Genomic DNA, 27507 nt, shown 5'->3' with positions numbered 1-27507 from the left:
GGCTTGTAGTGGTGTGGGTATTGTGAATTCCTTTAGCTTGTGTACAGTAACCACTGAAGGTGTTTTTGTACTCTAAATCAGCCACACAGTGAATACTCAGGGTTCAGAAAACAATTGATGTTCATTGTGTTACACTGCTGCAGTCATCACACTTGGGTTATCTGCCGTCAGGCGGTCCCACAGTCGGCCCGAGTTCCAAAGTCTTGGTCTGGCGTCGGTTGCTGTCACTTCTTCCCTGACGTCAGTGCGAAAGGGGTATAAAAGAGGCAGCCAATGCCATTTTCTTCAGTCTTTCTTGCTGTGCGGTGCCCGAAGCAGAAGCAGTTCACAAGTGCCGGTCGGCAGACTCCTGAGATTTTCAAATCGAATTTCAGACCGAAGTCTTCAATAAAACTAAGTACCCCGTTGGGGAACCTTTTCCTGCCTCAGTCCGACGTCAGAAAAAGTTAATAATTGCATTTCTTGTGGGAAGCAAATATCTCATAAGGATTTTCATTCTTATTGTCTCCCTTGCCTAGGCCCAGACCACGATGTCACAGGTTGTCGGTTTTGTGCTAGGTTTAACAAACGAACTATTAAACGTCGGTTTGATTTCGCCAGACATTATTTTGTTAAAAATTTAATTATACCATGCCATCGGAGCAACCGACGACTGGGATGCATAAAAAGCGCAAAGATAAGGACAGGCAGCCGAGACCCAAACCAGACAACGAGGCCTCTGCTAGGCCAGTCGCCGGTTCTCCGGTTTTCAATGAGGTGCCTACGCAGCCCCTGATGATCGCTGATTTAGAACCCCAGCCCACATCCCGACTCCCAAGCGGAGACTGCAGGGCCTACAGAGCCTTTATCTTCAGGCCCTTCAGACTCCATGGCTGCTGGGGATTCTGGTGCAGTTGAAAGGCCGTCAGTTGTTGGTGTCTTCACACCGACTACACTTACTATTAAATCCTTTGCAAAACTGAAAACTCCATTAAAAGTAAGGAAGCCTGTACAGCAGTCTCCAGTGCAAGGCCCCATGCCTAAGAAACAGATGCTTAAGATGGCCGAAGACTTAATTACCCTAATCAGGGGTTCCCATCCCCCACCTGATAAAAGGCCTAGACAGGAGGAGGACTACGCTACCTCTGACCAGGTTTCCATTACCTCAGATTCTTCTGAGGAACAGGAGCACTCTTTTCCCCCTTATGAAGACTCTGATGCTCAAGAGTCTATTCCTTCATCATCTCCCCCAGAAGACTACTCTTTTGGAGAAACTTTACATACCATGAGGGAACATTTCCACTGGGAAGGCCAGGATTACTCTGATTCTAAGAAAAGGCTCCGAGAGTTCCTCTTACTACCCCAGCACAGACCCCTTGCTATTCCACCTGTGTTAGACATTGTGGATGATGTTTATTCAGAATCTAGCCTTAACCCAGATTCATTACCTCCTGCACCAGCTAAACCAGACAGATACTACAGAGTCCCTGACTCACATAAATTCCTATATAAAAGCCCTGTTGCTGACTCAAACCATTTCCCAGGGTCCCAAAGAGGTTAAGGCCTCTATTGCTAAAATCCTGTACCGTCTGAAAGGGATTCTAGAGAACTAGACAGATGGGGAAAGAAAGTATATACCTCAGCTACTCTAGCTATGAGGACCTTAATTTGCCAGTTTCACATGCTGAAATATCAACAATATTTGATGTCTCAATTAAAACAAGAAATGAGCACTCATACAGAGCAGCCTGATTACAAGGAAATGCAAGATTTGTTGCATGCAGCAGAACAAGTGGGAAAACATACTTTGCAATGTGGATTTGATTCATTGGAAGTTTCTTGCAGAGCTGTAACAGGGTCTGTCATTCGTAGGCATGCTTGGTTAAAAGAACAAACTTTACCTGATCATGTTAAAGCAAAGTTATTGGATGCACCCTTACAGCAGGATGTTTTATTTGGTGTGAAAGCAGAAGAGGTTTTAAAGAAAATGGAGGATAAGGCAAAATCTATGCAGACGGTCAAGGATTTTTGACAGGTCCAACCCCCTCGTTTCAGCAGAAATTGGCCAACCAAAAACTGGTCCTTTCCAACTTCTGACAGACCTCAGAGGAGCAAATACAGATGCCCAAGGGGCAGAGGTCAGCCACAAGGCTCTTACAAGCCACGACAATGGGGTGCCACAACCCAGAAAGGAGGAGAAGACAGGTCTCAAACTATCAGAAGACAATCACAATGACTTACCCCTCAGAATGCCAAGCAAACCACTCTTGGCAGCTCCCTTGGGAGGACAATTTGCACTTTTTGCAGACAATTGGCACATTATCACAAAAGACAAATGGGTCCTAAATATTGTAACTCAAGGATACAGGTTCCACTTTCACACTTTACCAAGGATAAAAGGAATGCCAAACCTGCCATCAAATCAACGGGTAGAGGCTCAAAGACAAATTACAGCACTCATGGACACGAGAGCCATTCAACAGGTTCCTACACAGGAGCAAGGACAAGGATTTTACTCAAGACTCTTTCTGGTTCCCAGAAAGAACAAAGCCTGGAGACCCATTCTGGACCTTTCAATTCTAAACACATACCTGGAAGTACCCAAATTCAAGATGTTCACACTACAGCAACTTCTTCCCATGCTGGGCAAGAAGGTTTGGCTAGTAACGCTGGACCTCAAGGAGGCATACCTGCATGTCCCTATCAGACAAAATTGCAGAAGATACCTCTGATTTATAGCAGGTACAACTCATTACCAATTCTCTGCACTGCCCTTTGGCTTATCTACTGCGCCCAGGGTCTTCACAAAATGCCTGGCACCAGTAACTGCATACTGCAGACAAAGAGGAATCCAAATATATCCATACCTGGAAGACTGCCTTATTCAAGCAGACAACAAGGGCATTCTTTTAAAACATCTGGCGTTTGCAAAAAACCTACTAAGTTGCCTAGGGTACACAGTAAATGAAAAGAAGTCAAAACTAGTGCCCTCACAAGACATAATATTCCTGGGTGCCAGCTTAAATACAATGGCCCAGATGGCTTATCTCACACCAGACAAGCAAGGACAACTGACTCAATACTCTCTTTAAGAAAATTTCTGCAGGCCTTGGAATTCATAGCATCTTGCATACTACTAATACCATATGCCAAACTGCATATGAGGAAATTACAATGGTACCTGAAAAGCGTATGGACTCAACACAGCCACAGCTTGCAAACAATAATACCACTAATTCCCTGCCTTCAACAGGAGTTTCTATGGTGGGCTCAGGCATGTCACCTAAACAAGGGTCAGCCTTTCACCTTGCCCACAGCCAGGCAAACAATGACAACAGATGCATCGAATTACGCCTGGGAAGCACACATGTCAGGACAGTGTATTCAGGGCAAATGGTCTGCAGATCAAATGCATCTCCACATTAATCAAAAAGAGATGCTAGCTGTACAAAATGCTCTAACAGCTTTCAAGGACCTCCTACATCCAGGACAACTTCTAATAAAGACGGACAACACCACAGTGATGTGGTACATAAACAAACAAGGGGGCACACATTCCTACCCCCTATGCAGGCAAGCAATGACCTTGTGGAACACAGCAATGACCTACCAAGTTCAACTATAAGCACAATTCCTGCCAGGAAAGAAAAAATACATTGGCAGACAAACTAAGCAGAAATATCATGGATCCTCACGAATGGAAACTAGACCCACAAGTATTCACAATGATAACTCAAAAATGGGGGAGCCCAGACATAGATCTGTTTGCCTCCCCCCAAAACTACCAACTGCAAAAGTTTTGCACAAGGACATACCACACTTGGAAAGTGGACACCCTCTCATTCAGTTGGAAAACACTAACAGTGTATGCCTTTCCTCCACTGCCTCTTCTGGCAAAGGTGCTGCTAAAAGCCAGATTAGAGAGGCCACAAATGATAGTCATTGCTCCAGACTGGCCACGCCAACACTGGTATCCAATATTAAGGAACATGGCTCAAGACCCACCATGGATTTTACCTCAAATTCCTCACCTTCTGACTCAGCAAAACAATCAGATTCTACACAGCCATCTCAAGACTTTAAATCTGGCTGCATGGTAGATTATCTAAACAACCAGTCAACACTTCTCTCAACAGCTGTTATGGATGTCATTCTGGAGGCCAGGAAACCCAGCACCAGGAAAACCTACTCAGACAAATGGAAAAGATTCTGTGCCTGGAACCAGGCTAAAGGCCAAAATCCTCTTGTCCCAAATATTCCTCAGATTCTACAATATTTAACTGAGATGTTGCACAAAGGCCTTTCCTTTTCATCTATAAAGATCCACGCTTCAGCTATTTCAGCTCATTACAACACGGATCCTCCTATTTTTCACATCCATTATTAAGACAGTACCTCAGAGGGGCTAAGAACATAAGACCGCCCCAAAGAGCACCAACACCAACTTGGGACCTCAATTTTGTTTTGGAAAAACTTACACTACTGCCCCTCGAGCCAGCTTTTTCAGCTGATTTACAATTTTTATCATGGAAAACTGCCCTGCTGCTAGCAATAACTTCAGCACGAAGAGTCTCAGAGCTACAGGCCCTAATGGCAGTGTAGCCTTTCATCATTTTTCATCAAGACAGAGTCTCTCTATGAACTAACCCTTCCTTTATGCCAAAGGTAGTATCCAGTGCGGCTCTAAACCAAACCATTCATTTACCCATCTTTTAGCCAAACCCCCAGAATAAATGGGAAAGGCTCCTACACTCTTTGGACATTCACAGGCAATTACGTTTCTACTTGGATAAAACAAAGGTTTTCAGAAAATCTGATCAGCTCTTTGTATCCTATGCTGCAGGATCTCAAGGAAAGCCTATATCAAAACAGACCATTTCAAAATGGATAGGACATCGTATCCGTTTCTGCTACACACACCATGGGAAACCTGTACCTGGTAACATTAGGCCTCATTCCACCAGGGCTACAGTAACATCAGCAGCCTTCCTCAGAGGGGTACCAACCAAGGATATTTTGGAAGCTGCAACTTGGAGTTCGGTGCACACCTTCACCAAGCACTACCACTTACCTCTATACTCAAAAACCAGAGCTGGCTTTGCCACTGCAGTTTTTCAGAGCCTACTAGCTTCTCCAAACCCTGTTTAGTACCAACCGCCCAGCCTTAGCTTTGGGATTCAACCCAAGTGTGATGACTGCAGCAGTGTAACACGATGAACATAGTACAGTTTTGTACCTACCATAAATGTAGATGTTCGAGTGCTCACACTGCTGCAGTCCAGGTTACCCTCCCACCTTCCCCTCTTTTTACCTGGGTTTTATCTATAGCTCCCTGTTTATACAATCTCTAAGATGTATTTCTATATGGTGCATTTGCTATTGTTTTCTACTTATGTAATTTACTTAGGATTATGTATTGCCTTCCTATTTGGGGGCACCTGACATCTGGGGCAAGAAAAAAAAAAAAGACTGAAGAAAATGGCGTCGGCTGCCTCTTTTATACCCCTGTCGCACTGACGTCAGGGAAGAAGCAATAGCAACCGACGCTGGACCAAGACTTTGGAACTCGGGCCGACTGCGGGACCACCTGACGGCAGATAACCCAAGTGTAATGACTGCAGCAGTGTTAACACTCGAACATCTACATTTATGGTAGGTACAAAACTGTACTTTTTATTTCTTTTTTTTAGCTTAGTAAGTCAGGGAGAGCAGGCAAGCATGTCAGCAGAGGAGTATGGAAAGCTGACACGGAGCCAGTTGGCTGAGATGTACCAAGCTAAAGGACTGGTGCAGGGAAACCTGAATAGGGCAGATATGATTGCAGCTTTGGTCACAGCTGCAGCAGAAAACAGCAACCAGGACGATGATCAGACTGGCCGTGGAGATGTACAACACTCAGGGAATGGACAGCTCAACCTTTGTGCAGAGGACTTAAAAATCCATCTGGAGCTAAAGAGACTTGAGTTGGAGGCCAGGTGTTTGGAAATGGAAGCTGTGAAAAGGAGCAGCAGAGGCAGCAAGAAAAGGAGATGCTGACTCTTCACCAGAGTCATGCAGGTAATGGGGAAGGGAGTAACTGGACCCCAGGAGCACAAAAGGTCCGTAAATTTCTTCCGTAGTTTACAGAGGGGGATACATTTGATAGTTTTATTCATATGTTTGAGAGGGTATGTAAACAGTATGATGTTGACCAAAGGCTCTGGGTACGGTTCCTGACCCCCTTAACTCCATGGTAAAGCTCTAACTGTGTTGTCTAAACTTGCTGATTGTGAATATTTTTGATTATACTGCTGTTAAGAACTGTTTGAATTTTTTAAGCTAACACCTGAAACTTATAGGAAAAAGTTTTGTGAGCACAGACGCAAGGCAGATGAAAGTGTGTGCGTGAATATGTTGCTGAACTGAGCACTTATTTTCATAGGTGGGTGAGTGGATGTCAGGTCACCACTTTTGAAGGGCTAGCAGACCTTTTGGTAAGGGAACAAGCCCTTAGCACTTTGCCTGAGGGCATGAGGATCTGGTTAGCTGATAGACAATATGCTACTTCAGATGCGTTGGGGAAGAAGAGAGACCTATAGCTAGCAAGCAGGGGATCCCTGCACAGGCAAGGGACCCTCAGTACTGCTCATGGGTCTAAAGGAATCCATGGTGGGCAGACCAGACTGCCCCAACAGAATCTGCCAGTAGCAGGGGAAGCCACTAGTCCAGGCACACATCCAGGACCTAGGATTAACTGTTTTGAATGCAACCAGTGGGGCCATGTGGCATACAGATGTCCACGGAGGCAAGGTGGTGAACAAAAGGTGAGAGCCAGTAAGTGGGGAAGACAAATGCCAATAGAAGGTTGTCTTGAGACAACAGGGGCACCAAACTACCATCCTGCAGATGTCCTGATAGGGAAGGATTTTAATGAGGCCATACTATTTGTTAACGCAGTTACATGCAGTCAGGCTTTGAGACAAGCATGTAAGTCTGACAGACCGCATACTTACAGTCAGAACTGGTGAGGTTGTTACTTCAGGGAGGGAGCTACTCTGTAGCAGTGAGACTGAAGGTGAGACACAACTGCTTGTGAGTACTGATGCTCCCTTGGACAAAGTGACTGCAAAGGTAGAGGTGAGTAGTAGTACCTAGGCTGACAATGAGGCACCACTGTCAGAGGATGTGAGACTTCCTGTGGAAGGGGAGCTGGGAAGGGTTACAAAGAAAGAGTTGAGACAGGCTCAGCTCTCAGACCCTACATTGCAAGGCCTGAGGCAGGTAGTAAGTGAGGCACCGGATTCTCAAGGGAAGGGGGAATCTGTATACTGGGACAAAGGGTTACTGTATAGAGTGGACCCCTGAGGGAGGGCTAGAAAGTGAGAGAATACAGCAGTTGGTAGTGCCTAGAGCCTACTATCTGGTGCTTCTAGCCATAGCCCATGATATTCCCTATGCAGGTCATATAGGCATAAAACGTACAAAGAGATGTATTATGCAAATCTTCTATTGGTCTGGAATTTCCAGAGATGTAACCGGGTACTGCAGGATCTGTGAGCAGTGCCAAAAGGTTGGCAAGGCAGGAGACAAGGTGAGAGCTCATTTGATGCCTTTGCCTGTGATTGAAGAGCCAATTCATAGGGTAGCTATGGATATCGTGGGGCCTCTGAGTACACCAAGTTCCAAAGGGTAAAAGTATATCCTAGTGGTAGTAGATTATGCTACAAGATACCCCGAGGCAGTAGCTTTGTCCTCCATTGAGGTAGAAAAGGTGACAAATGCTTTGTTAGAGATTTTCAGAAGGGTAGTTTTCCCAAAAGAAATACTGACAGAAGTGCCAATTTCATGTCAGACCTTGAAAACCACCCCCTACCATCCCCAGACTAATGGTCTTGTTGAGAGGTTAAACTCTACAATCAAGTCCATGCTACGAGCATTTGCAGACCAGTTTAAGAGGGAGTGGGACAAATATTTGCTCAATCTGTTGTTTGCCTACAGAGAGGTTCCCCAGGAATCCACAGGTTTTTCACCCTTTGAGTTGCTGTATGAGCATAGGGTGAGGGGACCTCTAGATTTAATTCAAGATGAGTGGGAAGGTGAGTGCGAATCTCACAAGGAGTCTGTTGTGTCATATGTCCTAAACCTCAGGACAAGGCTCAGGAAACTCATGAGCTTTGCCCAGGAGAAGCTGGCAGAAGCCCAACAACAAAAAAAGATATGGTATGACAGGAATGCTTGAGCTAGAGAGTATGTTGTAGGGCAGCAGGTAATGTTTCTCATTCTTGTCAGACACAACAAGGTGCAAGCAGCTTGGGAGGGACCCTACAAGGTGATAAGAAAGGTAAGTGATGTTAACTGCATGGCCGAACTGCTAGGCAGGAGGCAGGGGCACAAGTTGTATCATTTTAACATGATAAAACCTTACTGTGATAGGGTGGCCTTTGTGCTGAGTATTTGCAGTAGCTTGCAGGAGGAGTCGGATGGAGATCTGGTGACTGATCTTAGTGAGGCTCGGACAGACACCTCAGTGGAAGGGGTAGCATGTCCCAGCAGCTATCTCCTACCCAGGTTCGAGAAATCTGAGCAGTGTTACAGGAGTTTGGGGACATATTCACTGGGAAACCAGGGTGCACCCACCTGGTGCAGCACCAGGTAGATACAGGACCCCAAAGGCCTATTAGGCAGGCCCCTTATAGGGTGCCTGAGATTGTCAAACAGACTCTGAGGGAGGAGATACAGGAAATGTTGGAACTAGGGGTAATTCAAGAGTCCAACAGTCCCTGGGCCTCCCCAGTGGTGCTGGTGCCAAAGAAGGATGGCAGCACCAGGTTCTGTCTGGACTACAGGAAATTAAATAGTCACACAGAGTCAGATGCTTACCCCATGCCTAGGACAGATGAGGCCCTAGAGCACCTGGGTGGGGCTAAGTATCTTACCTCCACTGATCTTACCAAGGGTTACTGGCAGGTTCCCTTGACTCCCAGTGCTAGAGAGAGATCAGCCTTTATGACTCATTTTGGCTTGTATGAGTTCACAAAGATGCCCTTTGGGATAAAAAATGTCCTAGCGACTTTCCAGAGGCTGGTAGATCATATCCTAGCAGGAACAGGAGGGTTTGCCCTTGCTTACCTAATGATATTGCCATCTACAGCCATTCCTGGCAAGAGCACCTTCGGCATGTCGGAGGTGCTGGGCAGACTACAGAGGGCAGGGCTGACCATTAAGAACAGCAAATGTCAGGTGGGTATGGCAGAGGTCTCCTACCTGGGACATAGAGTGGGGAGTGGTAAGATCAGGCCAGAACCTGCCAAAGTAGAAGCCATTCAGACATGGCTTGCACCTATTACCAAAATGCAGGTGAGGGCATTCTTAGGGGCAGCAGGGTACTAAAGAAAGTTCATCCCCATTTGTAGTACCACAGCTGCTCCCTTCACAGACCTGACAAGGTAGTCTGGACCACAGCATGTGAGCAGGCATTCCAGGAGCTTAAAGAAGCTTTGGGAGGACCCCCTGTGTTAGCCAGTCCAGATTACAGCAAAGAAATGTGTTGTGCAGGTGGATGCTTTGAACCATGGGGTGGGGGGCTGTACTTAGCCAGATTTCTTCAGAGGGAGAAGAGCACCCAGTGGTTTATCTCAGTCATAGGCTCCAACCCAGTGAGGAATGCTATGCAGCTGTAGAAAAGAAATGTCTAGCCATAGTGTGGGCACTGCCGAAATGTCAGCCTTATCTGTATGGAAGAAAATTCACTGTAGTGACAGAGCACAATCTCCTAACATGGTTAAACAGAGCCAGCCAGCAAAATGCCAAGTTGCTAAGATGGAGTCTAGGGTTGCAAGCATATATGTCAGCGCAGTACCGCAGTGAGATTAGCAAGGCCAACGCAGACGGGCTCTCAAGATAGGGAATGGGGTAAGATATACTCAAGATAATCCTAACCCTCTCAAGCAACGTTTCTCAAGGGTCACTTGAAAAACTAGATTGAGTTGTCCAGGGGGGAAGATATGTGAAGATAGATGAAGGCTGCCAGCCTAGCCAGATAGAATTTTGTAGATAATTCTGTCATCTGCAAATATTAATATAAGCCACAGGCTAGTTCTCTTAAATGGAAGAAAATGCTGTTAAATGTGGAACTGCAAAAATGTAACAGTGCACTCTGCTGTAGGAAGGCTGATAAGTCAAGCATTGTGTAATTGTTTGATGTCAAAACTCAGAGCCGAGATGTCTAAATGAAGGAATTCTTCCTATTGTTTTGAGGCCAGAGTTAATGGATAGAATTTACATGTATAATTTATTTTATTGCTCTGGCTTCCTGACCAGCTGCAAGATCAATAGGGCTATTAACCTCTGAGTTTCTGTTAGCCTGGGAAAACAGAAAATTGTTAAGAATTATGTAATGTGAAGCAGCACTGCGTTATCAATTTAAGGAGAGAGAATCAAGAGAGCATTTAGCATTTGTCTTGAGAACATCCAACTCACCAGTATGTGCCTGTGTTCTGTATGTAAGTAGGATCTTAGACTTCAGTGTCTCTTTTAGAAATAGCTAGGAAATAGGAAGATTAGACAGTTGTTTTCTGTATTGATGTCAGAACTATTCTACTGTATTATTTTATGCATTCTCCTTTGTCTGAACTCTTGACTAGCACTGCGTAGTAAGAAGTATTGTCTTGTGTTTTTAGTATTTATTATTTTTAAACTTTTCAACTGTGACTGTTTTGTATAGAGATAATTTAAGGTCTAGAGTACATTGCATGTGTATAGTGATACTGTCCAAATAAATCCAAATATGCCTTGACTGTTCAGTTGCACTTACCATTTGGATAATAATATTGTACAGTAGAATTGGACACCCTTTGATAAGGGCCTTTTTAGTAGCTGATAAATATTAGTGAGTGGTGGCAGTGATTTCTACCTTATAGTCTGGGTAAAAGGGGCACAGCTGGACAACCTGTGCCAGCCTTCCCCAGGACTGTCTGTGTGGTTGTATATAACTCTTATCTCAAAGTGTGTGTGTGTGTGTGTGTCAGCTACTTGGGCAGGGACACAAAGCAATGGCTGGACAGAGAGGGTGCTGGAGGTTTTAGCTTGCCCACTAGGCTGAGATCTGGACCCTATAGCTGTGCCAGTGGGGAGTCTTATTGGGGATCTGGAGAGAAAAGGAGAAACCAGCCCCAGACTGACTGTGATCTCTTTGTGCTCTTAAGGGAAATTGTAGTTTACTGTGTGTGTGTATGTGTTATCCGCCCCTATGTGGATGCCCTCACTGGTGTTAGTGGTGAGGATTGAGGCTCCTTGATTGCTGGGCCAGTGCACGGGCGTGACAATCTGTCACCTGCTACAAGAGTCCCTCTCAGTGTAAGATGCATTTTTCTACAGAATGGTAAATGCAGAGAACAACCTTCATGAAGAGGTTGTGGTGGTAAGATAAAGTAATCAATTCAAGTATGCCTGGGACAGATATATAAAAATGTGGGAGTGAAGAAAATAAGGCTGAAGGTTACTTAAGTTCCATATTTTTTCTTGTGTGAATTTTTCACCCTGTACCTGCTGACCATCAGCCCTTTGCCTTCCTGTTTACTCACTGCCCCATTCATTTAATGCCCAAAAACAAGAGTCAGTCAAGGGAGGCCATCTTCCAGGCAACCATTAGGGCTTTTTTCTTCATAAAGCCTACCCTCCCCTACCAACTCAGCAACTCTGGTAAAAGGAATGTTCTCAGCACTGGGTCCCTTGGGAATATGTCCTTCCATGAATGCTTACCCTTCTCTGCAGTGCATAATGCTTGGTGAGTGCACATGACCAGAGCCTGTGCTTTGCTTAGTACAACAACAAGCCTCTGCTAGGCATCAGTTTCACAGCAGACAAAGCTTCTTCCCTCCCTCCTTTCCCCCAGGAAGGCGATACAGTGACAAACGTGCTGGGTCCCACCCCCACCCCCCCTTCTGGCTAAATCCTCCAGCACCAGATTACTAACCAATAGTAGGTTATCTGGATCACTGTCAGTGCTTCCTTCTACTATACCATAAAGCTGGCACCTGGATTCTGAAGTTTGTGCAGCAGGTACAGAAATGGGCAGACGGATAGCACAAAACATACATTTACCATTTAATTATATTTTTGTCTATTGCATACCCACTCAACACCAGGCTACTTACAAATTCCACCGTTATAACCTCCATAACCAGACCACTCAGGCCTGTCCTCTAAACCCCCAAAAGAAAACTCTACTACAAAGATTACAGATTCTCTGAACTTACTTCCAAACTAGGACAATCACTCCCCTCAAACCTCATAGATCTCTCTAGTAGGCCAAGTTTACATCCCTACTCAAAAACGTCTTATTCAGATAGAGCATATGCAAACGCAACAACACAGGGCATGTCACATGATTCTCATTACTTCTCAATTTTATACAGCTCCTTCACCATCACACTTACCACCTCAGATAATTCACTTCTTAACAAACATAACTCCTCCTCTCTTCCAAACTCACTGTCTAACTTTCTAGCCACCCTTCAGACGGAACAAATGTATATATGAGAGTAGTTTTATTCCTAAAGAGTGCTACTATTCATTTATTGCTTATGGGCTAGAATCAGCATACATGTCTCAGATCATGAGACCGTAACCTTATCATATGTAATAGCGTTGTGTAGTCTACTGACGTTTGTACATGTTTCTAGTTGATGTTTCTTGTTCTACTAAGTAAACCAGCCTGGGCCTGCAGTTGGTCATGCTTGACCAGTGCTCAACCCCAGTAAACAACCAACCAACCATAAATTTCTCTCTTTCTCGCTTATTTTTTTGAAATCACAATTCATAAAGAAACTGAATGAGGCAAGAGAACCAAAGGATAAATATAATCATACCTGCTCCCTGTGGGGTGGTGCTGAAGCCTGTTTCTGCTATAGATACTACCACAACAGATGCTGTCGATCCTGCAGATGAAGCTGAGGATGGTTGAGGACTGCTCTCTGCACTGGAGGTGGCTGCAGCTTGAGCAGTTGAAGCAGAGGTGCCAGGAAGCAAAGATGAAGCAGGAGCCACTGGGGAGGAAGGTGTCTCTGGATCCACACTTGCGGCTGAAGCAGCAGTTTCCATGGTAGTAGTGGGAAGACCAGTCACTGGATCTATGGACTGTATAGTAGAAGTTGGAATCAATGGGTCCATACTGGAAGGTTGAGACAGTTCTGTGCCAGTTGTTTGTTGAGCAGTGGGAACTTCTGATGGAGGCACTAAGGCATGAGCAAATGGTGATCGACAAAAATATATATTAGGCAAGTTTACAAAACATTTCAGTACTACTATACATGAGAAACAGTAGTCTTTAAACACATATGCACATATACTTAGGTGATAGTTAAACTACCAGTTCCTGGAAGACAAAAAGTATTCCTAACAGAAATTAAAGCTTTTAGTGTCAGCAAAAAAAAAAAAAAAAAAATCTGATAATGAAATAACGCAATGATTTTCATGTTTTTGGCATTTTCTACTTCAGCAACATTCATTTTTCTTTTTTTCTTGATGGTTGACAACTTTATTTCTGTTTTACAGATCTTTAATACAAAGCTAGGTATTCCACATGCATAGTGGTATAATGTATCACTGCACCAGCAGCCACCTGTTTTATTGTTAAATCTCCTATTCACATTCTCTTAACATACACACTAGCTGAGAACTGGCACTTCCATTCATTTTATCACAATCTCTTCTTCACAAACTTACAAATAATGTAATAATTGTCAACCTTTTGCATTATAACAAACTATTTTCATTTATTTGCATTCTTTCTAATCCCTCGTCCCCTTCACTCTTTCTTCATTCAGGATTCCCCTTTTATTTAAAGCTGTTTTATGTTCCTCCTTTTATCTTTTTCCACTGTTCCCAGTTCCTTTTATGATTTTTACTTGATCTACAGCTTTACTATGTTACCCCCCCCTCATATTTTTTTATCTCGGACATTACTGTCTAAAGTTCCTCCAGGGTTGGTGGATCTCCCTTTTTCCATTTCCTTACCTCTTTTTTGCCACTGTTAGTATCAGTGCAGGCAATGCCCTAGTGTGTGTCCCTTTCCCTCTGTCATTTTTATTCAACTCAACAAGACATTTGTCTTGTTTAAGTGTCAGTCTTCCCCCAGAATTTGTCATACAGTCCTCTCAACTTCTTTCTTATGAGTCTCTAGCCTCCCACATGACTAGAACATATGCAACCACTCTCCTCTACAATTGCTATCACATCTCCAACATCTGTCTTTTGCTGTTTGGAAACATCCCATGTACCCTGGATGGTGTGTAAAAATCTTGGGCATCTCACAAATTTCAGTCCATTTTTCTTTGCTTATCTCTTTTCCAAGATAATCCTGCAATGTTGCATGCAACTCCATCTTCCTATCCATTTAGCATGTATTAAGGCACTGTACAATTTACTTATTAAGCCCCATGCCTCTACCTTCTCTATTCTTATCTTTATAAGCATGTGTATCAGCTCTGGTTTATTTAGCCATCTTTTTTCCTTCTCACTCTCACATTAATCCAATATCTCAAATACCCCTCTTTAGGGCAACTTCTCTCTTGATGAGAGTTTATATTTCTCACTCATTTCCTTCCAGGTCAGTCTTCTTTCAGGCCTTCCCAGTAATGGAACTTTTCCTCTTTCCATCTAACTTTGTATTTCCCTTACCTCCTATCCACAAGGATGCTTTGCTGTTTCTGTTGAAAGTAACTCAAATGTCCATATTCTGTACTCCTTGCCCTCATGATTCTAGCAATCTCTTCTGAACTGTTTTTCTGAACTCTTCTCCTTCCTCCCTTTGTTGTCCTCTTTTCCAAAAAATCAGAACATCCAGTCATCCTCCCCCTCCAGCTTTGTTTAACACTATTTCCATTTTGCTTGATATTCTGTGCTTTGTAATAATATTGTAATCCTTATGTTCATAGGTAGACTATTATGTTTGTAGGTTCATAGTAGGCTAAATGCCCTTGTGGACCATTTTGACCCTAGCCAATTACCCCATGTGAGAATCAAACCCTGCACCTTGTGTCTGCAATGTAAACACCTTAACCATTATGCCATCCTCTTATCTGTGCTGCCTTATAATATTCTTGCAAATGTGGTGGTGATAATCCTCCTCCCTCTACTGAGAGCACCATTTTATGCCACCGGATCATTGGCTGTTTCCCATTCCACATATATCCCATTATTTCTTTCCTTATTTTTCCCCAACATTTCTTGCCTGGGTCATTTTGAAAGTACCGAGCTGCATACAGTATCTGTGGGACTATGAACATTTTTACTGCCTGCACCCATTAATCAATATCACTTATGATGAATTTCCATTTCTTAACCATACTTTTCATTCTTTCATGAACTTGCTCCCACGTTTTTTTTTTTTTTTGGGGGGGGGGGGGGGGAGTCCTAAGCCAACTTTGCTATCCAAATTCCCAGATACCTTAATTTTTCCTGACCTCACAAATAGGAGTATTGTTGCAACATACCACATTTGAGGACATAATTAACTGCTAGTGCTGCTGATTTCTGTTAATTTATTTTGTATACTAATATCTTTTCAAACTCTATCAATATTTTAAAGAGATGTCCTAAAATTTCCTCTAGATATATAAGGTATAAGGTATAATACTGCATCATTTGCAAATAATGATATTCCACTCCCCCAATCCATCTCCAGCCTGTTATGTACTGTCTAATTTTCTGCACCAGTGGCTCTAACTAGAGTACAAACAGCAGTGGGGAAAGGGAGCATCACTGCCTGGTTCCTCTTTCAATTCTGTGTTCTTTCAAGAGCCTAGCATTTATCTTTTCTCCTGCTGACAGATTTTTGTATAACTCCTGCACTAGTCTAATAAAATCCATATCAAAGTCCATTCTTTCCAACACTTTCCATAAGAATGGCCACCGCACTCTGTTGAACATGTTCTCCTCATCCAGTCCTATTATCAGCAGCCCACCCATTTCTTCCTGTAGTATCTGGTTGTATAATATTGTCAAAAGTTTGTCTTCCCTTAATTACTCTGCAATGATTAAGATCTATTATCCTCAGCAAAAACTTGGACAGTCTTGCTGTGAAAACCTTAAAATCGTGTCCCAAAATTGATGTTGGTCTATAAAATGCTGGACTAAATGGAACTTCACCAACTTTTAATATTACTTATATTATAGCCGCAGTCCATGGCATGATAATTTTCTTAGTCTGTAATATTTCATGTGAAATCTTTTTTCCCAACTTTCCATAGCTCTCTTGGTAACCCATCCAAGCTGGGCATCTTCCCTGCCTTTGCCCTTATTATTTATTCCTCAATTTCTTGTAGCAAAATAAATTTGAGAAGTTCCCTATTTCAGCATTTGTAAGTTGCTGTAGCTCTAAAGTCTTCTAATTGAGTTTCCTATTCCACTACCTGCTTTCCTTGTCTATAAAGAGTCTCACAGATATTTCTAAATATTTAGAATATCTGGTCCTCCTGCCCATTTAATAATCCTGTTTTGGGTCCCTAATTTTAAATATAGGTCTTTTTACTTTTTGTTGTCTCATTCTACATGCTAACCATTTCAGCTATTGTGATACTTCACCCCCCAGCATGTTCATTGTTGCCTGAATACTCCCTTGTCTCATTTAATTCACCCCTATGTTCTTGCATTTCCCTCAGTTTTTCTATATTTGTTTTTTCCAATTTATTTTTTTCTTTCCATTCCTTTTCTTTACATTTTCCTTCCATGCCCTTTTATAAGTATCCAAATAACAAGTCAAAATCTGAGCACACCAACCAAGTTGAGCAGAGACAAATAAAGCGTTATCTTCCAAAACTTGATTTTTAATGGCTTCATTGTAGAAGGATGAGTGCTTTCACTGGGCTACTGCTTTTTCAGATCCAAAAAAACTAACAGCTTAAAAAACAGGCAATATATACAAATTAAAATCACGTTACTAAAACCAACAAATCAGAATCAACGTCTCTTAGCTAATGTTGGCTTCAAAGGAACACTTGCATTCAGGCCCGGATCTCTATGGGCTTGTAGTGTGATTATCCATTTTACTTCTAGATTCTCTGAATAATTATTCACATCACCCCTTCTCCTGCCAGTTCTAACTTTCTGGAGAACTCTAAAATAAAAAACATTGTGTCCTGTAGTTTTGGCAAGTGCAGCCAAAGCATTTGTATGTACATTATTCCTTATATTGCTAAGATGTTCTAAAATCCTGTCTTTAAGCTGACATGTTGTTTTTCCTACATAAAAGCAATGACAATGTGTGCAGGTTGGCAAATACACTAAGAAATTGTTATTACATGTACCAGATAATCTAGAAATAAATTTGCTTTCAGTAATAGGGTGAACAAATATTTGGTCTTGAACAATAAAGGAACATGCTTTGCATTTCCCACAGGGAAATATTCCTGCTCTCAGTAAGGATTCTGCTTCCAAATTTTTTGGACCATAACACAACATTCTTTTTAAGCTCATGTTGTTCCTAAAAATAAAATTGGGGTCTTGTCTGACAACCTTTCTAATACTATCGTCAGCCAACAAAATAGGCCAATTATTCCTAACTGTCACAAAACTGGTATACATTGTTAGAATAGGTGAAAAGCATTCTGGACTTACTACCAGCAGATTTAAACTTAGGGCGCTGTTCATTATGATCCCTATGCCTGCTGGAAAAATAAGGGGCACCTCTATTACCCCTATATGTCTCTATTTCTGTATAGATGTTCTCAGTCAATTTGTTTGGATATCCTCTGCTTGAAAGATCTTGTAAAAAAGTTCCAAGTGACTCAGTCATCTCTGAAGTATCGGTGTTAAGTCAGGAGATTCTCAATTATTGTCCTTTAACAATGTTGGGAAAGATATGTGAAGGATGCATGCTGGATTTATGTAAAATATTATTTTTCCAGCACATTTTCTTAAACAGTTTGGTGTCTAATCCACCTACATCATTCTTATATAACATAATATCTAAAAAGTCTATGGTGGTAAAATACCATTGCATAACAAACCTAAGAAAACTAGTAGTAGTCTCAAGATATAAAATAAAATCCTTCAACTGTGTAACACTTCCTTTCCATAACAAAAGGATATCATCTACAAATCTCCCATAATATATAACATTCTGCATATAGCTACTGTGATTTAATAGATACTCTTCCTCCTTGTGCCAACACTAGATTGGCATACGTGTTGGCACATGGGGTGCCCATGGACACCCCTTGTTTCTGTATAAAATAACTTTCACCAAAGAAAAATATATTGTGATTCAAAATAAGTTCTAATAATGTGCAGATCACAGTTATAGTATCATGATTAAATTGACCGTGATGTGTAATGAACAATCTAACCAAATCTATCCCTTCCACATTCGGGATCACAGTAAATAGGGTTTTAATATCAAGTGTGAACAGTATCACTTAAGATAGATCCATCTTCTCTACTTTATCAAACAATGTAGATAAGCAGTGCTGTGTCTCTCTCAACAATAATGGGGCTTCATCTAGCAATGGTTTAAGCATACTTTCAATGTATTGCAACAAAGGTTCTCTAGCCCAGCCTCACCCTGAGACTATTGGTCGCATAGGAGGTTTTTACTAAAGTTTTATGGATCTTAAGCAATCCATTTTAAGGTGGGTATCAGAGGATATTCCACCATAAAAAAATTCATATAGGTTAGGATCTATTACCTACACATCAAAAGCTCATACAGGTTATCTCTGATAGTATATATGCTCCTATCAATAACCTGCTCATTTATTTTAATATATGTACTCTCATCTCTTAACATATCATTCATCCAGGATAGGTAGTCCATTCTGTTAACGACTACAGCTCCTCCTTTGTCAGCCGGCCTAATGCTGATAATATCTGGCATTTGTAACTGTTTCAGAGCTTCACATTCTGCTTCGTTTAAATTAAGAAACTGACAGTCTTCTTAAAAGCATTTAACATATCTAATTCGCACACTTTAATAAATGCTTGTAAAGTGCGAGATAATGGTGGAGTATAAGCACTAAAAGAATCACAGGCCTAAAGCAGATGCCCTATGCTGACCATCTAAAAAAACTCCAGCTATACTCTGTCGCATATCATCTACTCAGAGGCGATCTCTGCTTAACATACAAGGCCATGTCAAACCCAGAGCTGTTGGACATGCTACACTTAAAGAAATCCCAATCCCTCAGAGACACATGCTCCAGGGATCTAAACCTTGTCATCACAATAAACAAAACATGCTGGAAGGATAGGTTCCTGACACAGAGACTCCCCAGACTCTGGAATAGACTGCCCGTACATGTCAAGCAGAGCGCCTCTTTGGCCCTCTTCAAAAGGAACCTTGATGATCGGATGGGAAATAGGAAATTCACCCCGGGGATCACGTCAGTTGCCCTGCTAGACAGGGGTCCAGGGAAGTAAATACTGTGGGAAGAAATAGCCAGGGAATTCTTATGGCTAGGCTTGTATTGGCCCTAGGGCCAACAGCCTAGTACCAACCTATGAACTATGTTTCCGACATATAACAGTTTTGGTACTAGTAGTTAAAGCTCTTTTTGATCATCAGTGACTCGAGTCAAAAAGTAGCCACAAGGTAGTGCAAGGTGGAATGCAGTTAGAGTAACCACCCATCCCTCTTTGCGAGGGATGGTCCCTCTTTGGGCAGTTGTGCCCTGCAAAAAAAAAAAAAACTAAAAAAATGCCAAATATGCTGAGATTTTAGGACAAAAATATTTCATAGGGTTTTCTTTAATAGTGGCATAAAACAGTAATTTTGTATCAGGCACACATAAATGGTACATGAAACAGCAGACACAACTACAAGAGTAGGCTTTTATTTTGGCAAACAAGTGAAGTTCTGTCCTTACCCATGACAAGTGATATGTTTTTCCATGCAAAATCTCACCTTTCTACAAAAAATGTCCCACTTTGGGCATCTGAAAAGGTGGCAACCCTAAAAGCAGTCAGTGGGAGAATGGTGAGTGATGGGAAAAAATGAAGGTTAAAACAAAGATGAAAAACAACAGAATCAAACTGTAATAATTCACATCACATATTTGTACCACTTTTAATGTAGCCAGATTTATAGCATTACACAGGATTACTGTGAGACTTTAATTTTGTACTTACCTGTTGTCCCTTCTTGCCCTGTAGGCTGAGCTGAGGGTAATGGCTCAGATGTTACAGATGCCCCTCCTGTGCTGGCCTGACTAATAGGAAAAGATGTTATTGGATCTAATCCTCTTGTTGTTGGTACGAGAACAGTTCCGGCAGGTGTCCCACAGCCGTCCACAGGAATTGCAGCCTGCAGGATCAGCTGAGGGCTGAAGGTACCAGTTGTAAGATAAGTGTGGGTAACAACTGTTGTGTGAGAGATCAAAGTCCCACTGTTATCTCCAAAATCCCAGGAAAAAGTGACATCTGCATCTTTCAAGTACTGGCTGGGATCATGCACCTGCACAGTAAAGCTGATGGCTCTGTTCTGGATGAAGTTTTCGTCAGCCTGATTCACATCATTAATCTGTGCAATGCTCACAGTAAAAGGAATTTGGTCTGAAAACAGTACAAACACAGAGGATATAAGACAAATTAAAAAAAAAACTCATGTATACATTTGAATTTGGTCTAAAAATAGAACAAAGACAGAAGATAGAATACATATTAAAAAAAAAACAAGTATACATTTTATGTTTTGTAGCTCAACTCCGTTGCATAAAAAGGTACAACCCTGACTACAGCCCAGTTTGCCTGGGTTTAATTTTAATTCATGACATGGGAAAGCAATAATGAGACTATGGAGGGGGTTAGAGGCACATGTCAAAGCCTGAGCTAATAGCTCAAATTCCAAGGGAGGTGGACTACTGAGGCTTACATCAGCCACAGAGGTGTTGACAGCACCTATATCAGTCCACTGCATGCCTAGCCCTTTAAATGCCAACAAATGCAGAGGATATAATGAATACAGAGAAAATCCCTTAATGGATGCCTGGAAAACAGTGCACTGCAACCATACAATAGCAAGCCAGATGACTGGCAGGCAACAGGGAGTAAAAATGAGGGAAAAAAATAATTGTTGTGGATACTTACTGGAGTTTTTTGATATAGCAACTACCTTTTCAAAAGAAAGAAAAGGTGGCATTTTAAATTTAGAATAAATCAAAACCCTTCAGAAAAAGAAAGCTGGTGGTGCTATATTTTGTTGCCAATGGAAAAAAGTCCTATAGAATTTATTTAATTATTTGTTATTAGTTAAATTATTGGCTTACCAACATTGAGCACCATAGTGTTCATAGCAAATTATACATAGTTATTCCATCTTGTAATGGTACAGCACACAACTGGGATAAAATCAGAGTAGAATGCAGGGCAGGTAAATTATGAATCAGACATCTACCATCTTCATAGTGAAAATGACTAGGTGTCTAAACCAAGACAGAAACATGCAACAAAATGAAGCACCTATGAAAAGTTAATCATACTTTTTAAATTCTTGCCTGCATGTGCTGATCATGGTGAAAATGGTACAATAATCTATCAGTTAATATCAGTACTTTGGAAATGTATTTCACCACAGCACTGGCACCACGATGCTGGCCAAGTATATTAAAATTTACACTGGAATGTCAGGTAGTAGGTGTAGAGGGGAGGACAAACACGTCATGATCTGCACTGCTGCAAAGAAAGGGAAGATTGTGAGGTTTAGTGCCAGTCATTCACAACAAAGAATGGGAACAGATAAGCCAACAACTCATGCAGTCTGTAGCAACTACATCTACCAGCATGTTCAGTGCAGGAACATGTCCAATATGCTAGGATATGACTGTGCACCTATATTCAAGATCTGGGAATGTATATACAATCATAATTTCCCACAAAGCCAGTACAGTAGAAAACTACTTCCAAAACAAGTCAAAAATCTTGCAATAAAATGGATCTCATGGGTAATGTTGGTAAGTTGCAAGGCCTCTGGCTAAGGCAAAACATGCCTTTAGCAAACTGTGTGAGGTTAAAATATAGGGAACAGCCTTGAATAGAATATGTACATAACTAAATACCAAGGGCATAAATGTGCAAGAAAAAAGCTTCTTAAGCACTGCAATGTTAGTTTTCAAGTCAGAAAAATGTATCTTGCAAATCTGTAAATGTTAATGTTAACTATTTTTTGTTCCCACCATATCTGACTGACTGCCCATACATGTCAAGCAGAGCACCTCCTCGGCCCTCTTCAAAAGGAACCTTGACGATTGGATGGGAGATAGGAAATTCACCCCAGGGATCACGTCAGTCACCCTGCTAGATAGGGGTCCAGGGAAGTAAATATTGTGGGAAGAAATATCCAGGGAATTGTCTGGTTAGGCTTGTATAGGCCCTAGGGCTGATAGCCTAGTACCAACCTATGAACCACTTGTCTAGCTCAACAGTCTCAGTTTGTCAGTGTCAGTCCTGAAACAGTCTTTTTCACATTACAGCAAGAAAATGGTATACCATCTCATGTGCACTGACCTAATCCTGATAATTTAAACCCACTACTCTGCATGCCTATTTCCCCTTCCATTTAAAATTCATAGCTATATGGCCAAATTATCTACTAACTGGAGATGTATCTTTCTCTGAAAGGAAACAGTAGACAAAGGTGAGCATTTACAAGACATTTTAGTGGGGTATATATTTTAACAATGTTTACAAACATTTCAGCAAACTGTTACAACTTAGCTACTTCTTAACATTTAGGACTGGCATGTCCATATGTCGTCCACGGGACTCTTCCATAACAGCATGGGCTTATCAGTGCACAATTCAGTCCTTAAAGAAAATGTTGTACATTGACTACAAATAACCCTTTACAGAAGAATTGTACAATAAGGTTACAACATGTTTAGTCTAAAATGGGATCAACGTTATTGATAGCCACTAAAGTTATGAGTATGTGTGTAATACAGTGAATTTTTTTTTCATAACCTTGCCAGTCTTCAATAACCGGCACCCACGCTTTTGACATGAAATCTGTAGAACCAAACCTAATGAAGTGTGGCATGTTATTCTACAATTTCATCTCAAAAAAGTGATTTTGCACACCAGCTTAGATATAAACTGGGGCATTAAGGTGAGTATTCATTGATATGGCTACAGTTACCAGCCCAATCTAGTAATTAATATTCTCTTACTGTACCAGGTAATCTATGAGGCAGTCCTCCTCAGGTGACGTACATTTGGGATTATTTTTCTTGCCACGCTAAAGTAGCAGACTTTTCTCAGAAGCTTCCACACTCAGAGGTGTATATGCCCTATGCTTGTGCACATTGTGAGTTCACGTGTCAATTTAGGCAGAATGCCTAGTTCATGAACCTGCCAATTCGCCCCAACAACAAAACAAGTACATTTCACACAAATCAAGAAAACAATGAAGATTTGTTATACATATACTCTGGTACAAAGGGGTGCCCATTAAAAGTCCTAGGATTGTAACTGGGATCTTTGGAACAGCAAGAATTTAAGTGTAACTAAGGGGAATATATATTACTCCCAAAACTGTGGCATCCTGGAGTATTCTCTCTACAGTGAGGTACAGTGATAAAAAAGCTAGTAGGGATGTGAAACTGGAAGGGGTGAATGGAGTGAAGTCTCCTTGTAACAACACTTTAACAACAAGTTTTAGTACTGAGTGAAGCCCTTTTAACATTTTAAAAATGACTATAGCAGCAAGTTGTGGAAGTTACTATTATTTGTCAATATCACACTAATTTTTGATATGTCAGGAGTCAAAGTATTGAATCCTGCACTTCTGCTAGAGAGCCACTGCAAACATATATAAATATGTATCTGCCTGACATATGAGGAACACCAACAGCAGTCATTGGGAGGTGACAAGAGGGTATCTGAGACACGTTAAGGAGGAGCCTATCACAGATGAGTTCCTGCAATACATTTGTTACAGATAATATCAACAGTCCTCTTTGGGAGGACTATAATTGGGAAGTATCTCAAACAGCAAATCTACTCAGGGTGGCAGAAGCCAGAAAACAGTCAAGAGGCTAAATCTTGGGAAGCTGAGTTCCAAGGTATCAGAGTAGGCCAGACTCCTGGAGTTATGATCTGAGCAATAATACTTAGCAAAGGCAAGAACCAGTGACCAAGTACTGAACGCACAAATGTCTGAGAAGACATTTTTGAAGCAACTACTAAAACCAGAACAGTAGTACTATGGTGGTCTATGACAACACCATTTTCCAGTGACTGACTTACTACCCAATTGCAAAAGATAATGCATTTTGCAGTCTACTTGAAAAAGGTTTGCTTTGTAGCTGTTAGCACTTTCTTCCATAAGGCAAAAGAGACAAATAGCAATTCCAGCCTCCTAAACCTCATGCACTCTCATTAAGCAGAACCTGAGCAAATAGTGCATATCCAGGGAGTGAACAATTTTTTATCTTCCTTGGCTTCTGTTCCTGCAAAGAAAGCAAGGAAAAGAAATTAGTGGCTTCAGATGGAAGAACCAAAGCTGTCCATCATGAGTTTAACAACCCAAGGAGGGCAGGGATGTAGAATTACTTTGAGGAACATCAATGATATCCCACAACTAGATCTTTCCCAGGGCATGAAGGGTAGAAATACCTGACAGATATACCTTAAGTATAGAACTGAGATCAAAGCCATATGGAAGCCTGAGCTAAGTCAAGAGCACCTGTATACTGACACATTAAGATGCCACTGAATAATCTTCTATTCAAATGGAGAAGGCCTTCTACTTGGCAGATTATATCTTGGGTAGAAGCATTCTGGCAGGTTTGACCACCTCTGCTATACATGGTATCTTTTACTTGATCCAAGAGGGTTTTCTTTACCATCACATATATGAAAACATGAAAACCTGAAAAACTCTCTTCTCAGTCACCAACGGGCAACATGGGTATGGTTTTTTTTACCTTTATTTCCTGACTTTTTCGATTAAACAAATCATTTCTGGGAGTACAGGGACAGTGTACAGGAATCCAACTGCCAAAGAAAAGAGTCTCTGGAACCCTCAGTTCAAAAAGAAAATTGAAGGAGTAACCAGGGAGCCCACTCACTTTAACCCAATGTGAACAACTAAAAAACTGGTGTCCCCATCTATGGTGCATTGCTAGACCTGCAATTCATGTTTACACAGGAGCTATAGCCATGTACTTCCTTGTTCATTTAGGTACCACAAAATGGAATAGTTGTCAGACTGGATCATGGGAAGCCCTGGAAGCAGCTTTCCCTCTGTAGATTTTGAGGCTAGGGCGATTGCATGGAGCTCTGACTAATTAATGTGGAGCCCCTTCTAGTGATGAGACCACTTCCCTTGAATTGTGATGAAGCTAGTTTAGAACTCCCCATTCCACTAGTGAAGCAGCCATCATTAGCACATCTGGCATACTTGGCTGCAGGAAAAAGGAGACCCACCTTTACATCAGTGGAGACTATTCACTGCTCCTAAGAGTAACAACAGGAGGTTGACACCAACAGGACATCATGAATATATGATGAGTCTGCAGTTACTGAAACCTCACAGATCACAACATCCATATCCTCAACCAGATGAAAGGCACCATGAAGATCATAGTGGCCATCAGGCCCAGAAAATGAAAGTGGGCTCAAGCCTGAGATCTGTGCAACATCACTATACAGGGTAATAAGGTCAAGGCATCTGAAAAATCATGGCCTCTTTGGCTCCCTCCACAAGCAGGAACAACTAACATCTGAGCATGCTCAGCTCACAGCTCACACCAAGAAAGGCAATCTTCTAATGCAGAATAAGTTTATGGTCACCTTATTGATTGCATCCAAGGCAGCATTTACTATAGGGGATGTTATCATGACTTCCCTTTAAGGTGTCACTAGAAGCCAGTCATCCACATAAGGGAAGAAATGGCATTCCTCTTCATGCAAGACTTCTGCTGCAGTAGCTATCACCTTGGTAAACACTTTAGGCACACAAGATAAACCAAACAGTATGGCTGTTTAATGACAGTGGTGTACACCCACAGCAAATCAAAGGAACCTCCTGTGTGGACCTCGGCCTGTGATGTGCCAGAAAGAACCTACTGCATCCAGCAACTCTATCCAGGTGTAATACAACACCAGGGGTATGATCCCCCTTTAGAGTCACCATTATGGGCACGATCTTTGGAGAACCACCATTTAAAGCCGGACCTACCAGATGTAATTTTTGAGTTCCAGGATGGGATGGAAATCTCGTCTCCTTTGGAACTAAGAAGAGATAGAAATAGAACTTGTGCTTTCATTCCAAAGAATCAAAAGCCTCTATTGTTCCTCTGATGAGGAAGAGTCTGGGCCTCCTACAACAGTTTCATGGAGATCACTTTGACTCTGGTTGGAGCCTTTACTTGAGGAAAATTTTACAGCACTAAAAAGTGGTCATGTATTATCATGCTGAGAATCCACTGATCATTCACGATTGCCTTGGAAGACAAGGCAAATTGAAATAACCCTCCCCAGCATGCGCAAACACACACACACACACACACACACACACACACACACACACACACACACACACACACACACACACACACACACACACACACAATCTTCATCTCTGGTGACTTTGCTGGAACCTCCTAATGGGTAGGACTGCCCGATGCTTTCTAGCCCTCCTCAGCCTGTACATAACATCTTCATCTTGGGGGGTTGGCACAGCATCAAAGAAAAGAAGAAGGAGGGGAGGGCTGGGAGGTAATAAAGGCTCTTAGTTTATATATTTATTTATTAGCATTTGTTTACCGGGATTGTCCATCTGGACATACGTTGCCTCCTTTCAACTGAGGCACAGTGAGAAAAGCTCCACTATATAAAGAAATGTACAAATGGTACAAAAGTAGATGAGAAGCATTACAATGGCTTTGAGTAATTTAACAGAGTACTGCTGTGAAGACCCATTTATTCTTCAAGAGATCATCTACCAGATAACTGAAAGACTGGCCAAAGAGATCTCTCAGAACAGGACATCCAGGATAGACTGACTGAGTTTATCCTTAAGGAAAGAGAGCCTCCTATAGCCTCAACCACACTACTTTGTGTAGAAAACACTGGTTTCTGCTGCACTGGCCATAGCATTATCACAGTGAAAATTACAGTAAGCTACATGGTAGCACAACATGGAAGCCATAGAAAGAGTCTTGGCCAACTTCTCCTTGAGTCTAGACATAAGAAGGAGCTATATGTTTTTTCTAATGCTTGATCACTAGGAATAAAACCTGAAAAGGTGAGACAAACAGATTAGTGAGCTTAGCCCCATCGGAGCAGATGGGAACACTCCAGACCACACTGTCCTTTGCTCCAGACTCCTTGTCAGGCAGCAATGTGGCAAAAATGGTGTGGCCTCTGATCTCATGCTGGAATTAAGAGATCACAAATAAGTGAGATCTAGGATATCTGGTCAGGATTTCACTCCCTTCAGTGTGGGCTTTGTAGGAACTATCCACCTTGGAATCCATAATGACAGGCTCTGTAGATCAATGACCAAGGATTCCTACAACTCCTTACCCAGAGGCCTATTCAAACATTTCTTTG

The 27507-nt window shown here is 41.9% G+C and overlaps 1 protein-coding gene across 3 annotated transcripts in view; it reads right to left on the bottom strand.

Annotated features, from left to right (window-relative positions):
- Window positions 1-27507, bottom strand: part of PMEL (premelanosome protein) — a 706375-nt gene that overhangs the window by 58837 nt on the left and 620031 nt on the right. For all 3 annotated transcript variants that reach the window (XM_044083764.1, XM_044083765.1, XM_044083763.1), the window contains exons 6-7: window positions 20083-20505; window positions 12828-13193 (exon numbers count right to left, since the gene is read on the bottom strand). In XM_044083764.1, coding sequence (XP_043939699.1) covers window positions 12828-13193; window positions 20083-20505 — 789 coding nt within the window. The remainder of the gene's footprint in view (window positions 1-12827; window positions 13194-20082; window positions 20506-27507) is intronic.

This window comes from Protopterus annectens, chromosome 9.part0, assembly GCF_019279795.1.
Source record: "Protopterus annectens isolate FY-2018-M chromosome 9.part0, PAN1.0, whole genome shotgun sequence".
NCBI lineage: Eukaryota > Metazoa > Chordata > Ceratodontiformes > Protopteridae > Protopterus > Protopterus annectens.
The sequence above is the reverse complement of the archived record's forward strand: the minus strand, read 5'-3'. Positions and strand labels throughout refer to the sequence as shown.